General features: G+C 38.6%; 1 protein-coding gene across 1 annotated transcript; it reads left to right on the top strand.

The window, feature by feature from the left end:
- The first annotated feature begins 809 nt into the window (after window positions 1-809).
- On the top strand, window positions 810-16,639 carry dcun1d1 (DCN1, defective in cullin neddylation 1, domain containing 1). Its single transcript, XM_084119111.1, has 7 exons — window positions 810-890; window positions 1,561-1,774; window positions 2,520-2,688; window positions 2,776-2,906; window positions 2,997-3,079; window positions 3,791-3,887; window positions 15,789-16,639. The coding sequence occupies exons 1-7, from the start codon at window positions 813-815 to the stop codon at window positions 15,863-15,865; spliced, it is 849 nt and encodes a 282-aa protein (XP_083975237.1). The 5' UTR covers window positions 810-812; the 3' UTR covers window positions 15,866-16,639.
- Window positions 16,640-18,391: the final 1,752 nt, after the last annotated feature.

The raw sequence follows: 18,391 nt of genomic DNA, 5'->3' as shown, positions 1-18,391 counted from the left end.
TTAGCTCAGATTGTACTTTTTATCATTTGTATTTGTACTGTTTTCCAAACAACACAAACTATATTCACCGAAACATGTTTATCCATATTTAAATATATGGATAAACATGTTTTGGGTAATATAGTTTTTGTTGTTTGGTAAACAGTAATTAGTAACATTTAAATGCTGAAAATAGAAACACACAGGTTTCAAACCTTTCCAGTTTGTAGATTTTTTTTTACAAATCTTCATGTGTCATAGATTGATGGGTCATATATTTGCATTTGTGAATCAACTTATTTAAATTTATAGTTTCCACAAGCACTCACAAAGACTAATATAGTCATTTATATATAGACTAATATAGTCAAATATGTAGCTATTATAGAAACTTTCATTACTTTTTTACATTGTATTAATTTTAATAACTTTTCCAACTATGGAAATCAAAATGTAGAAGTTTAAACTAATTCAAAATGTATTTAAATGTTTTTAATACAAAAAAATTAAATTAAATCTAATATTTCTGATATCTCCAAAAAAAAGGAAAGAAAGAAAGAAAGAAAGAAAGAAAGAAAGAAAGAAAGAAAGAAAGAAAGAAAGAAAGAAAGAAAGAAAGAAAAGTCTGTTGTGTAAAGTTCAGAATTTAGTTCAGTAGCCTATTTAGAGAACAATATCAAATATTCTGTTTATTCATCTAGGCCTGTATATAATATTACAGTTCACATCGGTGGATGTTATGTTTAACTTCTGCAGATTTCTGATTATGAAAGCAGTATTTGGTGTCTGACCCAATGCGGTGTCTCTGTGGGGAACAGCTGACTGCGGTACAAATGTCACTGCGCATGAGCGGAAGTAGTCGCGGGTTAGAGAGGGATAGCGGAAGAGGGAGTCTGGAAATCACAAACATGGTAAATGTAAAAAAAAAAAAAAAAATTACAAAAATCAAAAAACTATTATTTTACTATTTTGCGTTACAGTCACAAAATACCTATAAGCCGCTGCTACGAATCCCGTTTGGTTATTATGATATTTTGACGACGACATTCCTTTAAATGTACCTTGCAGGAGAGTTGGTTTATTGATGAATTAATTTTTAGACAGCTCTGCAGAGCAGGTAGCTTTGAAGCTAGCGAGGTCAAAGCTGTTGGACAGCAGGGGTGTCAAGATCATGTAGTAAACGAGAAGCCGGACTAGTGGACCACAGTACAGGATTATTAGTTTTTTAATCGCTTATAAAACCTTGTGCATACAAGTGTGAAATTCTGCTTAAAAGCAGTTAAGCAGACAAGCGTTTTCGTGGAAGTGTTCGTGGTGTATATATATGTGTGTGTGTGTGTGTGTGTGTGTGTGTGTGTGTATTTATATGTATTTGTATACACTTGTCAGTAGAGCAAATAAATTATTCCTGTACCCTCGATTAAGATAGAATAGGGGAAGATAAGCCATGTGTGGTGCCATTGTGACACTGATTCTGATTTTGTTTGTACACAAGGATATGCTGCTGTTTTATTCACTGTTAATATACAATATCAAACTAACTGAATCAACCTTTATGCTTTTCCTCTACCCCTATTACAGAACAAGCTGAAATCCTCTCAGAAGGATAAAGTTCGCCAGTTCATGATCTTTACCCAGTCAAATGAGAAAACAGCTTTGAATTGTTTGTCTCAAAATGATTGGAAACTAGACGTTGCTACAGACAACTTTTTCCAAAATCCTGACCTCTACGTACAGAATCTAAAGGGAACACTAGACCGGAAAAAGTTAGAACAGCTCTACAATCGGTACAGAGGTAAGAATTTTGCAGAACATATATATATATATCAGTAAAAACAGTAATACTGCGAAATATTATTACAGTTTAAATTAAGTGGTTTCTGTTGTAATTTATTTTTAAATGTAATTTATTCCTGCAATGTCAAAGCTGGATTTTTTTCAGTCTTCACACTTATGTATCACATGATCCTTCAGAAATCATTCTAATATGTTGATTTGATGATCAAGAAACATTTTCTTATTATTGTCAATATTAAACACAGTTGTGCTGCTTAATAATTTTGTGAAAACTGATTTTTTTTCAGTATTCTTTGATGAATAGAAAGTTCAAAAGAACAGCATTTATTTCAAATATTTTTTTGTAACATCTATTGATTTCATAAATGTCTTTACTGTCATTTTTTAAAATCAATTATATGAGCTTTTGCTGAATAAAACTATGATTGTTTCTTAAATCTTACTTACCCCAAACTTTTAAATGGCACTGTATATGATTTCCACACACACACAAAAAAAACATTGACAGTAATAAGAAATGATCTCAGAAGGATTTCAGAAGGATCATGTAACAACTGAAACCTGGAGTAATGATGCTGAAAATTAAAAAAATAAATTTTACAATATATTACAACAGAAACCAGTTAATTTAATTTAAGAGGCTTTTCAAAAACATTAAAAAACCAAAATGTTTTCAAATGTTTGACTGGTTGTGTATGTGTGCAAATATAGTATTGCATTTAGTCTTGTAATCATTTTTACAGACCCTCAAGATGACAACAAGATCGGTATAGATGGAATCCAGCAGTTCTGTGATGACTTGGGACTTGATCCAGCCAGTATAAGTGTACTGCTAATCGCTTGGAAGTTTCGGGCAGCAACACAATGCGAGTTCTCCAAACAAGAATTCATGGAGGGAATGGCTGAGCAAGGGTATTTTTTTTTTTTAATCACATCAGCGCTCTCTAAATCATTTTTACCATTCACTGCATCAATTGACTTTGTCATTGTCTTGTCAAGGTGTGACAGCATAGAGAAACTCAAAGCACAGCTGCCTAGGATGGAGCAAGAGTTGAAGGACCAAGGGAAATTTAAAGACTTCTATCAGTTCACATTCAACTTTGCTAAGAATCCAGGACAAAAGGGCTTAGGCATGTTTTGGGTTCATTCTCATTTGTTACTTTAATTTTTTGCATAGTTATCTAGTGTTTTTTCAGTTTTATTGTTTTGTTTTTCTCTAGACCTAGAAATGGCAATTGCATACTGGAATTTAATATTGGCTGGGCGTTTTAAATTTCTAGATCTATGGAACAAATTTTTATTGGTGAGTATTGTTCTGTTCCTGGCTGTAAGTTGACTTTATAAACCTGAATTGTGTATTTTTTTGCCACACAGGCATCACCAAAAAAAAACCAAAAAATAGATAGTCTTGCACTAAAATCACAACGATTGACAACAATGATGTTCATATATTTCAATAATGACATTCCTTAATTATACCTTGATTTATTAATTAATTCATTGTTAGACAAAAAAAGTTTCATCTGTGATTGTGTCTAAAGGCTAGAATACAGTACTCGACTTTTATAACCTGAACAGATTTTAAAACACAAGGCATCAAACACTTGCAGACTTTGAAAAGGTAACTGAGAAAAACTGTGCATCATACACTAAATGACTGAGGATCAGACACTACCAGACTTTCAAGTCCTTCCCAAAACAACAAACTCACGAAACATGCGCTGCATTGCTAGGAGACATGTATAGTGTATATGTATAGTCTGAAGATAAAAAAAAATGGAGTTTGTGCCTAGCATACACTATGCAATTTTCTGTGAACTCTTGACTGCCAAAAATAGACAGACTGGCTCTGACTTCCAGCAACAACCATTGACACGTTCAGACTGAAAATAGGGGTAAAGATCTGGGCAAAATTTGTGTAGTGTATTCCAGCCTTTACTAGAAAAAAAATAATGTGTTTAATCACTAAAAACTGGATGATAAATCTTTGTGTGCTTTGCTTTTCCATCTGCAGGAGCATCATAAGCGATCCATTCCCAAAGACACATGGAACCTTTTGTTAGATTTCAGCACGATGATCACAGACGATATGTCAAACTATGATGAGGAGGGTTAGTTGGAACTTTTTTCATTAATTTAATCTCTGTTTTCTTTTGTTTAGATAACTAGTTAATAGGGCTGGGTATTGACACAAATTTCACAATTCGATTCGATTTCGATTCACAAGCTTGCAATTCGATTCGATTTTGATTCGATTCAATATTGATTATTTTGGATATCAGGTACAATACATTGCAAATTTTCTCAAGGAAAACAAATCTCTTTACTAATACTGTAAACTATGGGAGTCAGTCTACTAGGCTTCATTAGCCTACTATAATATTGAAGGTAAAAATGTACTGATTTGTATACAAACACTTAAATTATACTTTTATTTATTTTTATAATAATAAAATTATATGAAATATAAACATTTAAATGGCGGCTGTCATAAAAACCTGCCAGATTTATTCAAACATGAATTAAATATTGAAGAACATTAAAAATTATAATGAATATGTAATATGGTGCATATATTTAGCAAAATGCTCCTCTCTAGAGTTAATGGTTTTTTTGAGGTAAATGTGACGTTTACATGACATTGTTTACAAGCTGATTTACTGACGTCTTTCCACGGTTGAAACACTGATTGAGCGATTCCATGTCACATGATAGGAATTTCGATAAGTTGTACTCTATCTTTTAACACACTTTCAGATGCTCATTCATGTTTATTTCACGCTGTAACTGGTATTATTAAGGCGGAAGAGAAGATCATGTGCTGCTGCTTCTCTTGAGCTGCGCCAGAGTGATCTCACGCCAAAACGGTATAGGCTATATGTTTTTGAATTTCGTAAGAAAATGGACGTAATTTGAAATCTGAGACTTTGTTTCATATCAATAGTAACAAAGCACAAACATTATTGTGATTTATTGGATGGGATGCGCGCTACAATGTTCCATTCATTCATCAACTGAAAACAGGATGACTAATCAATTCTTGGGATTTAAGAATCGATATCGGTTCGTAAAAATGAGAATCGATTAAAATTGAGAAATCAATATTTTTTTTACCCAGCCCTACTAGTTAACATTCTCAGGCCTGGTTTCACAGACAGGGCTTAGATTAAGCCAGGATTAGGCCTTAGTTCAGTGAGAACATTTAAGTAGTTTTTATAAACGTGCCTTAGAAAAAACATTACTGGTGTGCATCTTGAGACAAAACAGTTGCACTGACATATTTTAAGAAATGTCAGTGCAAGTTGCTTTCAGTTAAAACAGCGTAAACATGCATTTTAGTCTGGGCTTAGAGGGATAGTTCACCCAAAAATTTAAATTCTTGATGTCAAAAATGTCATTCCACGTTTGAGCTTCTGCAAGAATCAATGAGGTTCATTCTCGTGAACCAATGAGGCTCATTCTCGTGAACCAATGAGGCTCATTCTCGTGAACCAATGAGGCTCATTCTCGTGTTACGCAGCACGTTTGAGCTTCAGCAAGAACCAGTGAGGTTCATTCTCATGTTGCGCAGAACGTTTGTGCTTCATCAAGAACCAATGAGGTTCATTCTCGTGTTGCGCAGAACGTTTGTGCTTCAGCAAGAACCAATGAAGTTCATTCTCGTGTTGCGCAGAACGTTTGTGCTTCATCAAGAACCAGTGAGGTTCATTCTCGTGTTGCGCAGAACGTTTGTGCTTCATCAAGAACCAATGAGGTTCATTCTCGTGTTGCGCAGAACGTTTGTGCTTCAGCAAGAACCAATGAAGTTCATTCTCGTGTTGCGCAGAACGTTTGTGCTTCATCAAGAACCAGTGAGGTTCATTCTCGTGTTACGTAGAACGTTTGAGCTTCAGCAAGAACCAATGAGGTTCATTCTCGTGTTACGTAGAACGTTTGTGCTTCATCAAGAACCAATGAGGTTCATTCTCGTGTTGCGCAGAACGTTTGTGCTTCAGCAAGAACCAATGAAGTTCATTCTCGTGTTATGCAGCACGTTTGAGCTTCATCAAGAACCAATGAGGTTCATTCTCGTGTTGCGCAGAACGTTTGTGCTTCATCAAGAACCAGTGAGGTTCATTCTCGTGTTACGTAGAACGTTTGAGCTTCAGCAAGAACCAATGAGGTTCATTCTCGTGTTACGTAGAACGTTTGTGCTTCATCAAGAACCAATGAGGTTCATTCTCGTGTTGCGCAGAACGTTTGTGCTTCAGCAAGAACCAATGAAGTTCATTCTTGTGTTATGCAGCACGTTTGAGCTTCATCAAGAACCAATGAGGTTCATTCTCGTGTTACACAGAACGTTTGTGCTTCAGCAAGAACCAATGAGGTTCATTCTCGTGTTACGCAGAACGTTTGTGCTTCAGCAAGAACCAATGAGGTTCATTCTCGTGTTACGCAGAACGTTTGTGCTTCATCAAGAACCAATGAGGTTCATTCTCGTGTTACGCAGAACGTTTGTGCTTCAGCAAGAACCAATGAAGTTCATTCTCGTGTTGCGCAGCACGTTTGAGCTTCATCAAGAACCAATGAGGTTCATTCTTGTTGCGGAGCACGTTTGAGCTTCAGCAAGAACCAATGAGGTTCATTCTCGTGTAACGCAGAAAGTTTGTGCTTCAGCAAGAACCAATGAAGTTCATTCTCGTGTTGCGCAGCACGTTTGTGCTTCATCAAGAATCAATGAGGCTCATTCTCGTTACGCAGCACATTTGAGCTTCATCAAGAACCAATGAAGTTCACTCTCGTGTTACGCAGAACGTTTGTGCTTCATCAAGAACCAATGAGGTTCATTCTCGTGTTACGCAGAAAGTTTGTGCTTCATCAAGAACCAATGAGGTTCATTCTCGTGTTACGCAGAAAGTTTGTGCTTCAAGAACCAATGAGGTTCATTCTCGTGTTGCGCAGCACGTTTGTGCTTCATCAAGAATCAATGAGGCTCATTCTCGTTACGCAGCACATTTGAGCTTCATCAAGAACCAATGAAGTTCACTCTCGTGTTACGCAGAACGTTTGTGCTTCATCAAGAACCAATGAGGTTCATTCTCGTGTTACGCAGAAAGTTTGTGCTTCATCAAGAACCAATGAGGTTCATTCTCGTGTTACGCAGAAAGTTTGTGCTTCAAGAACCAATGAGGTTCATTCTCGTGTTACGCAGAAAGTTTGTGCTTCATCAAGAACCAATGAGGCTCATTCTCGTGTTACGCAGCACGTTTGAGCTTCATCAAGAACCAATGAGGTTCATTCTCGTGTTACGCAGCACGTTTGAGCTTCATCAAGAACCATTGAGGTTCATTCTCGTGTTATGTAGAACGTTTGTGCTTCATCAAGAACCAATGAGGTTCATTCTCGTGTTGCGCAGAACGTTTGTGCTTCAGCAAGAACCAATGAAGTTCATTCTCGTGTTATGCAGCACGTTTGAGCTTCATCAAGAACCAATGAGGTTCATTCTCGTGTTACACAGAACGTTTGTGCTTCAGCAAGAACCAATGAGGTTCATTCTCGTGTTACGCAAAACGTTTGTGCTTCAGCAAGAACCAATGAGGTTCATTCTCGTGTTACGCAGAAAGTTTGTGCTTCATCAAGAACCAATGAGGTTCATTCTCGTGTTACGCAGAACGTTTGTGCTTCAGCAAGAACCAATGAAGTTCATTCTCGTGTTGCGCAGCACGTTTGTGCTTCATCAAGAACCAATGAGGTTCATTCTTGTTGCGCAGCACGTTTGAGCTTCAGCAAGAACCAATGAGGTTCATTCTCGTGTAACGCAGAAAGTTTGTGCTTCAGCAAGAACCAATGAAGTTCATTCTCGTGTTGCGCAGCACGTTTGTGCTTCATCAAGAATCAATGAGGCTCATTCTCGTTACGCAGCACATTTGAGCTTCATCAAGAACCAATGAAGTTCATTCTCGTGTTACGCAGAACGTTTGTGCTTCATCAAGAATCAATGAGGCTCATTCTCGTGTTACGCAGCACGTTTGAGCTTCATCAAGAACCAATGAGGTTCATTCTCGTGTTACGCAGCATGTTTGAGCTTCATCAAGAACCAATGAGGTTCATTCTCGTGTTACGCAGAACGTTTGTGCTTCAGCAAGAACCAATGAAGTTCATTCTCGTGTTGCGCAGCACGTTTGAGCTTCATCAAGAACCAATGAAGTTCACTCTCGTGTTACGCAGAACGTTTGTGCTTCATCAAGAACCAATGAGGTTCATTCTCGTGTTACGCAGAAAGTTTGTGCTTCATCAAGAACCAATGAGGTTCATTCTCGTGTTACGCAGAAAGTTTGTGCTTCAAGAACCAATGAGGTTCATTCTCGTGTTACGCAGAAAGTTTGTGCTTCATCAAGAACCAATGAGGTTCATTCTCGTGTTACGCAGAAAGTTTGTGCTTCAAGAACCAATGAGGTTCATTCTCGTGTTACGCAGAAAGTTTGTGCTTCATCAAGAATCAATGAGGCTCATTCTCGTTACGCAGCACATTTGAGCTTCATCAAGAACCAATGAAGTTCATTCTCGTGTTACGCAGAAAGTTTGTGCTTCAGCAAGAACCAATGAAGTTCATTCTCGTGTTGCGCAGCACGTTTGTGCTTCATCAAGAATCAATGAGGCTCATTCTCGTTACGCAGCACATTTGAGCTTCATCAAGAACCAATGAAGTTCATTCTCGTGTTACGCAGAACGTTTGTGCTTCATCAAGAATCAATGAGGCTCATTCTCGTGTTACGCAGCACGTTTGAGCTTCATCAAGAACCAATGAGGTTCATTCTCGTGTTACGCAGCACGTTTGAGCTTCATCAAGAACCAATGAGGTTCATTCTCGTGTTACGCAGAACGTTTGTGCTTCAGCAAGAACCAATGAAGTTCATTCTCGTGTTACGCAGAACGTTTGTGCTTCATCAAGAACCAATGAGGTTCATTCTCGTGTTACGCAGAACGTTTGTGCTTCAGCAAGAACCAATGAAGTTCATTCTCGTTACGCAGCACATTTGAGCTTCATCAAGAACCAATGAAGTTCACTCTCTTGTTACGCAGAACGTTTGTGCTTCATCAAGAACCAATGAGGTTCATTCTCGTGTTACGCAGAAAGTTTGTGCTTCATCAAGAACCAATGAGGTTCATTCTCGTGTTACGCAGAAAGTTTGTGCTTCAAGAACCAATGAGGTTCATTCTCGTGTTACGCAGAAAGTTTGTGCTTCATCAAGAACCAATGAGGTTCATTCTCGTGTTACGCAGAAAGTTTGTGCTTCAAGAACCAATGAGGTTCATTCTCGTGTTACGCAGAAAGTTTGTGCTTCATCAAGAACCAATGAGGCTCATTCTCGTGTTACGCAGCACGTTTGAGCTTCATCAAGAACCAATGAGGTTCATTCTCGTGTTACGCAGCACGTTTGAGCTTCATCAAGAACCATTGAGGTTCATTCTCGTGTTACGTAGAACGTTTGTGCTTCATCAAGAACCAATGAGGTTCATTCTCGTGTTGCGCAGAACGTTTGTGCTTCAGCAAGAACCAATGAAGTTCATTCTCGTGTTATGCAGCACGTTTGAGCTTCATCAAGAACCAATGAGGTTCATTCTCGTGTTACGCAGAAAGTTTGTGCTTCAAGAACCAATGAGGTTCATTCTCGTGTTACGCAGAAAGTTTGTGCTTCAAGAACCAATGAGGTTCATTCTCGTGTTACGCAGAAAGTTTGTGCTTCATCAAGAACCAATGAGGCTCATTCTCGTGTTACGCAGCACGTTTGAGCTTCATCAAGAACCAATGAGGTTCATTCTCGTGTTACGCAGCACGTTTGAGCTTCATCAAGAACCATTGAGGTTCATTCTCGTGTTACGTAGAACGTTTGTGCTTCATCAAGAACCAATGAGGTTCATTCTCGTGTTGCGCAGAACGTTTGTGCTTCAGCAAGAACCAATGAAGTTCATTCTCGTGTTATGCAGCACGTTTGAGCTTCATCAAGAACCAATGAGGTTCATTCTCGTGTTACGCAGAACGTTTGTGCTTCATCAAGAATCAATGAGGCTCATTCTCGTGTTACGCAGCACGTTTGAGCTTCATCAAGAACCAATGAGGTTCATTCTCGTGTTACGCAGCATGTTTGAGCTTCATCAAGAACCAATGAGGTTCATTCTCGTGTTACGCAGAACGTTTGTGCTTCAGCAAGAACCAATGAAGTTCATTCTCGTGTTGCGCAGCACGTTTGAGCTTCATCAAGAACCAATGAAGTTCACTCTTGTGTTACGCAGAACGTTTGTGCTTCATCAAGAACCAATGAGGTTCATTCTCGTGTTACGCAGAAAGTTTGTGCTTCATCAAGAACCAATGAGGTTCATTCTCGTGTTACGCAGAAAGTTTGTGCTTCAAGAACCAATGAGGTTCATTCTCGTGTTACGCAGAAAGTTTGTGCTTCATCAAGAACCAATGAGGTTCATTCTCGTGTTACGCAGAAAGTTTGTGCTTCAAGAACCAATGAGGTTCATTCTCGTGTTACGCAGAAAGTTTGTGCTTCATCAAGAACCAATGAGGCTCATTCTCGTGTTACGCAGCACGTTTGAGCTTCATCAAGAACCAATGAGGTTCATTCTCGTGTTACGCAGCACGTTTGAGCTTCATCAAGAACCATTGAGGTTCATTCTCGTGTTACGTAGAACGTTTGTGCTTCATCAAGAACCAATGAGGTTCATTCTCGTGTTGCGCAGAACGTTTGTGCTTCAGCAAGAACCAATGAAGTTCATTCTCGTGTTATGCAGCACGTTTGAGCTTCATCAAGAACCAATGAGGTTCATTCTCGTGTTACACAGAACGTTTGTGCTTCAGCAAGAACCAATGAGGTTCATTCTCGTGTTACGCAAAACGTTTGTGCTTCAGCAAGAACCAATGAGGTTCATTCTCGTGTTACGCAGAAAGTTTGTGCTTCATCAAGAACCAATGAGGTTCATTCTCGTGTTACGCAGAACGTTTGTGCTTCAGCAAGAACCAATGAAGTTCATTCTCGTGTTGCGCAGCACGTTTGAGCTTCATCAAGAACCAATGAGGTTCATTCTTGTTGCGCAGCACGTTTGAGCTTCAGCAAGAACCAATGAGGTTCATTCTCGTGTAACGCAGAAAGTTTGTGCTTCAGCAAGAACCAATGAAGTTCATTCTCGTGTTGCGCAGCACGTTTGTGCTTCATCAAGAATCAATGAGGCTCATTCTCGTTACGCAGCACATTTGAGCTTCATCAAGAACCAATGAAGTTCATTCTCGTGTTACGCAGAACATTTGTGCTTCATCAAGAATCAATGAGGCTCATTCTCGTGTTACGCAGCACGTTTGAGCTTCATCAAGAACCAATGAGGTTCATTCTCGTGTTACGCAGCATGTTTGAGCTTCATCAAGAACCAATGAGGTTCATTCTCGTGTTACGCAGAACGTTTGAGCTTCATCAAGAACCAATGAGGTTCATTCTCGTGTTACGCAGCATGTTTGAGCTTCATCAAGAACCAATGAGGTTCATTCTCGTGTTACGCAGAACGTTTGTGCTTCAGCAAGAACCAATGAAGTTCATTCTCGTGTTGCGCAGCACGTTTGAGCTTCATCAAGAACCAATGAAGTTCACTCTCGTGTTACGCAGAACGTTTGTGCTTCATCAAGAACCAATGAGGTTCATTCTCGTGTTACGCAGAAAGTTTGTGCTTCATCAAGAACCAATGAGGTTCATTCTCGTGTTACGCAGAAAGTTTGTGCTTCAAGAACCAATGAGGTTCATTCTCGTGTTACGCAGAAAGTTTGTGCTTCATCAAGAACCAATGAGGTTCATTCTCGTGTTACGCAGAAAGTTTGTGCTTCAAGAACCAATGAGGTTCATTCTCGTGTTACGCAGAAAGTTTGTGCTTCATCAAGAACCAATGAGGCTCATTCTCGTGTTACGCAGCACGTTTGAACTTCATCAAGAACCAATGAGGTTCATTCTCGTGTTACGCAGCACGTTTGAGCTTCATCAAGAACCATTGAGGTTCATTCTCGTGTTACGTAGAACGTTTGTGCTTCATCAAGAACCAATGAGGTTCATTCTCGTGTTGCGCAGAACGTTTGTGCTTCAGCAAGAACCAATGAAGTTCATTCTCGTGTTATGCAGCACGTTTGAGCTTCATCAAGAACCAATGAGGTTCATTCTCGTGTTACACAGAACGTTTGTGCTTCAGCAAGAACCAATGAGGTTCATTCTCGTGTTACGCAAAACGTTTGTGCTTCAGCAAGAACCAATGAGGTTCATTCTCGTGTTACGCAGAAAGTTTGTGCTTCATCAAGAACCAATGAGGTTCATTCTCGTGTTACGCAGAACGTTTGTGCTTCAGCAAGAACCAATGAAGTTCATTCTCGTGTTGCGCAGCACGTTTGAGCTTCATCAAGAACCAATGAGGTTCATTCTTGTTGCACAGCACGTTTGAGCTTCAGCAAGAACCAATGAGGTTCATTCTCGTGTAACGCAGAAAGTTTGTGCTTCAGCAAGAACCAATGAAGTTCATTCTCGTGTTGCGCAGCACGTTTGTGCTTCATCAAGAATCAATGAGGCTCATTCTCGTTACGCAGCACATTTGAGCTTCATCAAGAACCAATGAAGTTCATTCTCGTGTTACGCAGAACATTTGTGCTTCATCAAGAATCAATGAGGCTCATTCTCGTGTTACGCAGCACGTTTGAGCTTCATCAAGAACCAATGAGGTTCATTCTCGTGTTACGCAGCATGTTTGAGCTTCATCAAGAACCAATGAGGTTCATTCTCGTGTTACGCAGAACGTTTGTGCTTCAGCAAGAACCAATGAAGTTCATTCTCGTGTTGCGCAGCACGTTTGAGCTTCATCAAGAACCAATGAAGTTCACTCTCGTGTTACGCAGAACGTTTGTGCTTCATCAAGAACCAATGAGGTTCATTCTCGTGTTACGCAGAAAGTTTGTGCTTCATCAAGAACCAATGAGGTTCATTCTCGTGTTACGCAGAAAGTTTGTGCTTCAAGAACCAATGAGGTTCATTCTCGTGTTACGCAGAAAGTTTGTGCTTCATCAAGAACCAATGAGGTTCATTCTCGTGTTACGCAGAAAGTTTGTGCTTCAAGAACCAATGAGGTTCATTCTCGTGTTACGCAGAAAGTTTGTGCTTCATCAAGAACCAATGAGGCTCATTCTCGTGTTACGCAGCACGTTTGAGCTTCATCAAGAACCAATGAGGTTCATTCTCGTGTTACGCAGCACGTTTGAGCTTCATCAAGAACCATTGAGGTTCATTCTCGTGTTACGTAGAACGTTTGTGCTTCATCAAGAACCAATGAGGTTCATTCTCGTGTTGCGCAGAACGTTTGTGCTTCAGCAAGAACCAATGAAGTTCATTCTCGTGTTATGCAGCACGTTTGAGCTTCATCAAGAACCAATGAGGTTCATTCTCGTGTTACACAGAACGTTTGTGCTTCAGCAAGAACCAATGAGGTTCATTCTCGTGTTACGCAGAACGTTTGTGCTTCAGCAAGAATCAGTGAGGCTCATTCTCGTGTTACGCAGCACGTTTGAGCTTCATCAAGAACCAATGAGGTTCATTCTCGTTACGCAAAACGTTTGTGCTTCATCAAGAATCAATGAGGCTCATTCTCGTGTTACGCAGCACGTTTGTGCTTCATCAAGAACCAATGAGGCTCATTCTCGTGTTACGCAGCACGTTTCAGCTTCATCAAGAACCAATGAGGTTCATTCTCGTGTTACGCAGAACGTTTGTGCTTCATCAAGAATCAATGAGGCTCATTCTCGTGTTAAGCAGCACGTTTGAGCTTCATCAAGAACCAATGAGGTTCATTCTCGTGTTACGCAGCACGTTTGAGCTTCATCAAGAACCAATGAGGTTCATTCTCGTGTTACGCAGAACGTTTGTGCTTCAGCAAGAACCAATGAAGTTCATTCTCGTGTTGCGCAGCACGTTTGAGCTTCATCAAGAACCAATGAGGTTCATTCTTGTTGCGCAGCACGTTTGAGCTTCAGCAAGAACCAATGAAGTTCACTCTCGTGTTACACAGAACGTTTGTGCTTCATCAAGAACCAATGAGGTTCATTCTCGTGTTACGCAGAAAGTTTGTGCTTCATCAAGAACCAATGAGGTTCATTCTCGTGTTACGCAGAAAGTTTGTGCTTCAAGAACCAATGAGGTTCATTCTCGTGTTACGCAGAAAGTTTGTGCTTCATCAAGAACCAATGAGGTTCATTCTTGTTGCGCAGCACGTTTGAGCTTCAGCAAGAACCAATGAGGCTCATTCTCGTGTTACGCAGCACGTTTCAGCTTCATCAAGAACCAATGAGGTTCATTCTCGTGTTACGCAGAACGTTTGTGCTTCATCAAGAATCAATGAGGTTCATTCTCGTGTTACGCAGAAAGTTTGTGCTTCAAGAACCAATGAGGTTCATTCTCGTGTTACGCAGAAAGTTTGTGCTTCATCAAGAACCAATGAGGTTCATTCTCGTGTTACGCAGAAAGTTTGTGCTTCAAGAACCAATGAGGCTCATTCTCGTGTTACGCAGCACGTTTCAGCTTCATCAAGAACCAATGAGGTTCATTCTCGTGTTACGCAGAACGTTTGTGCTTCATCAAGAATCAATGAGGCTCATTCTCGTGTTACGCAGCACGTTTGAGCTTCATCAAGAACCAATGAGGTTCATTCTCGTGTTACGCAGCACGTTTGAGCTTCATCAAGAACCAATGAGGTTCATTCTCGTGTTACGCAGAACGTTTGTGCTTCATCAAGAATCAATGAGGCTCATTCTCGTGTTACGCAGAACGTTTGAGCTTCATCAAGAACCAATGAGGTTCATTCTCGTGTTATGCAGAACGTTTGTGCTTCATCAAGAACCAATGAGGTTCATTCTCGTGTTACGCAGAAAGTTTGTGCTTCATCAAGAATCAATGAGGCTCATTCTCGTGTTACGCAGAAAGTTTGTGCTTCATCAAGAACCAATGAGGCTCATTCTCGTGTTATGCAGCACGTTTGAGCTTCATCAAGAACCAATGAGGTTCATTCTCGTGTTACGCAGCACGTTTGAGCTTCATCAAGAACCAATGAGGTTTATTCTCGTGTTACGCAGCACGTTTGAGCTTCATCAAGAACCAATGAGGTTCATTCTCGTGTTACGCAGCACGTTTGAGCTTCATCAAGAACCAATGAGGTTCATTCTCGTGTTACGCAGAACGTTTGTGCTTCATCAAGAACCAATGAGGTTCATTCTCGTGTTGCGCAGAATGTTTGAGCTTCATCAAGAACCAATGAGGTTCATTCTCGTGTTACGCAGCACGTTTGAGCTTCAGCAAGAACCAATGAGGTTCATTCTCGTGTTACGCAGAACGTTTGTGCTTCAGCAAGAACCAATCAGGTTCATTCTCGTGTTACGCAGAACGTTTGAGCTTTAGCAAGAACCAATGAGGTTCATTCTCGTGTTACGCAGAACGTTTGAGCTTTAGCAAGAGGTTTGTTTTCGCACGTCAAGCAGTTTCGGTTGAGCTTCTGTTTATGTTCGCTGATCAATGTTTATATGTGAATAAAACCCTAAATTGAATCTGTTCGTCATATAAAGTGATCGAGTCTCATCAGAAAATTTGGCTAAACCGCTCAATTCATATGGATTAGTTTCACGATCTCTTTATGAAATTTCTGAAGCGTCAAAGTGGTAGTTGCGTAGACTGTCAATGAAGGGACTGAAAGCTCTCAGATTTTATCAAAAATATCTTTATTTGTGATTCGAAGACGAACGAAAGTGTTACGGGTTTGGAACGACATGAGGGTGAGTAAATAATGACAGAATTTTCATTTTTGGGTGAACTATACCTTTAAGCCTTGTCTGTGAAACCTGTGGACAAAGTGTTATGATTATGGCTTCTTTTAATCCAAATCTTAATCATGTGAGTAAAATTCAAATGAAAATGAATCTCCTTTTAATGGTATGTCTGATTTTTCCCCTTTTTTTTTTTTAGGAGCATGGCCAGTTCTTATTGATGATTTTGTGGAGTTTGCGCGGCCTTACATTGGCACCAAAAGTACAGCTGTATAAGTACATTCCTTCTGAGGGCCGTCTGGACCTCACAGAAAACAAACAGCTTCTGCTGAGCACAGAGGACTGAACTGAGATCTGCATTGCCTTTTCCAAGCCCTCAGGACTGAGACATTTATACAAACCAGAGACATTAAAGGCATCTTTTCTCTTCAGTCATCTAATGGTGGTTTGGGCTTTTATCTTTTGGGGCCATTTTTGTTGTTTTGTTTCGACTTCATACAGGATCTTATTCAATCTCTGGGACTTCAGCGGTCTCATCCAGATGAAGCAGTTTGTCGAACAAGCGGTCACAGATACAGTTAGAAAAAGTCAAAAATCTTAATTTTAATACTCCACGTGCATTCTTGCTTTGAATGTTTGTTTCTTTCCATTTGGTTTTTATGAAAATTATACGTTAATGTCCTTTGATTGTTCTCTCTCTATTTTTTATAAAACAGAGTAGCTGGTGTCTTGAGAGCCAGTCACATTTGCTTTCTTTTTGTGTTTTATTGTGACTTAATGTACTTTTTCTGTTGATATCCAGACAGTGATTTCACTTTGCTTGTTTGGTTTTGATTAAATCGATAGGTCATAATATCTGAGAACATTATATTTTACAATCCTAGAAATAATATTAATTTGAACATTACCTCAGTTGTTCTTGATTAATGACTCCATTTGATGTATTGATATGCTGTGTTTGCAGTTCATTCAGCACTTTGATAAGTCACATAATCCATACAATAAAATCAGGTTATAGTTGATGAATAAAGTCAGATGGCCTTGACAATATTTTTTTGTGTGTGGTTGTCAATGTCAGCGAATGTCTTTACACAGCCTAACTTCCTTTAACGTTCCTTGAATTGCTTAGAGATAGTTCTTAAAAGATAACTGTCATCATTCACTCATTTTGTTTAAAACATGTATGGCTTTCATTCTTTTGAGGACTTATCTCTAACCTTAAAACAAAAGATTGCACTGAAGAATGTTGGTAACTAAACTGACTTTCATTGTATGGATTAAAAAACATTAAAAGCCATTTATTTTCTTTTATAAGAAAGAAAGTCATACAGGTCAAAAAACAGTGTTTACTCACCCTCATTTCTGGATTTTTATCAGTGTCTATTTTGATGTGTAATTATAAGGGGCTCTTAATATAGAAGCTTGTTTCTGCCACTGAATAAAAAAATAAAAAAGGTAATTGCCACTTTTTATCTTGCCATTCTGACTTTTTTCAGAATTGCATGATACAAACTCGCCACTGCGTGTTATAATAAAGTTAAAAAAAATCTTCAGAATTGGACTTTATAACTGGGTCATTCCTGGTATTCGGTGCCTTTTGGCCTTCATAAAATGTAGAAAATCAAACCGTTTTTAAAATAATCTTTTTGTGTAGTCATGATAGGGTGATGTAAAATGCAAAAATGCATTTTTGATTACTTTTATTACATTATTGATACTCTAGTACATTTTCATTGTCACTGAATTATTTGCTGACTTTATGAAATTATTGGTGGTTAAAATAATAACAGGTGGACAAGTGGTATAAAGAAAGGATGGATGTTTTTCAATCTCTCGCATACAACCAGTTACAATTTTACCTTATTTTTAACTGGATTTAGATGGTTAACAATATGTAAAACATTGCCAACGAACTTTAAATGCACTACTTCAACTTTAAACAAATTACTTTCACAATCACTATGTACCACAGTGTCCACTCTGTTAACAGGGTGAACATTAAACATTCTGACAAAATCAGCCACTGCACCATGTCTGAGCAAAAAGAAGCTAACATATAAGGTTTATCTAATAAAGAAGTGCATGGTCTTTAAAACTGTAATTTTAAAAATAGGACTTTTCTACTAACCTTTTCATATTTCCATTAAAAGGGTGGCACACTAAGGTTGACCACATCAAATTTGAAAGATAAAATTGGTTTAAAAAAAATAGACAGTTAAAATAATCAAGGATCTCACTAACTTGCCCCAGTTGTTTTAAGTGATGACTGCTTTATTATATGATGTCATTTAATTTTTACAACTTTCATTCTAAGGGAAAGTAGTCAAAAACAACACGGTGGAGTGATCAATAAATTGAAGGACAATCTTAAAACCTAAATTATAATTGTTAGAGAGAATCATTACTGATATACCCAACAATATAAAGAAAAATTAGGAGAAAAAAATCATGTAAAGTAAGTGTTGTATTTATCATGAAAATGGGATACAAAGGCCTGGTGGCAAAATTGTGATGTGGTGGTTCAAAATAAATGCTGTAAAATATTTTAAATTATATATATATATATATATATATATATATATATATATATATATATATATATATATATATATATATATATTTTTTTTTTTTTTTAATCAACTAACATTAAACGCTTAGAGCTCAAATTGTGTTATTTATTACTAACACAGGTTTAAAATTCATACTGTTCAACATTTCAAGTAAGTAAAATCATGATCCGGGGACAAATTCAAGTCAAATCTTCAATACGGGCTTTTAATATGGAAGCTCGTTTCCACCATT

Source organism: Abramis brama, assembly GCF_963993115.1.
Source record: "Abramis brama genome assembly, chromosome: 7".
Classification (NCBI taxonomy): domain Eukaryota; kingdom Metazoa; phylum Chordata; class Actinopteri; order Cypriniformes; family Leuciscidae; genus Abramis; species Abramis brama.
This window is presented reverse-complemented; position numbering and strand designations above follow the sequence as displayed.

What these genes read in the sequence shown, in the direction of transcription:
- dcun1d1 (XM_084119111.1), top strand. Translation starts at nt 813, where the DNA reads ATGTCACTGCGCATGAGCGGAAGTAGTCGCGGGTTAGAGAGGGATAGC. An exon ending in TATGGAACAAATTTTTATTG is followed by an intron (nt 3,080 to 3,790) that starts GTGAGTATTGTT and finishes TTCCATCTGCAG; the next exon opens with GAGCATCATAAGCGATCCAT. An exon ending in GTCAAACTATGATGAGGAGG is followed by an intron (nt 3,888 to 15,788) that starts GTTAGTTGGAAC and finishes TTTTTTTTTTAG; the next exon opens with GAGCATGGCCAGTTCTTATT.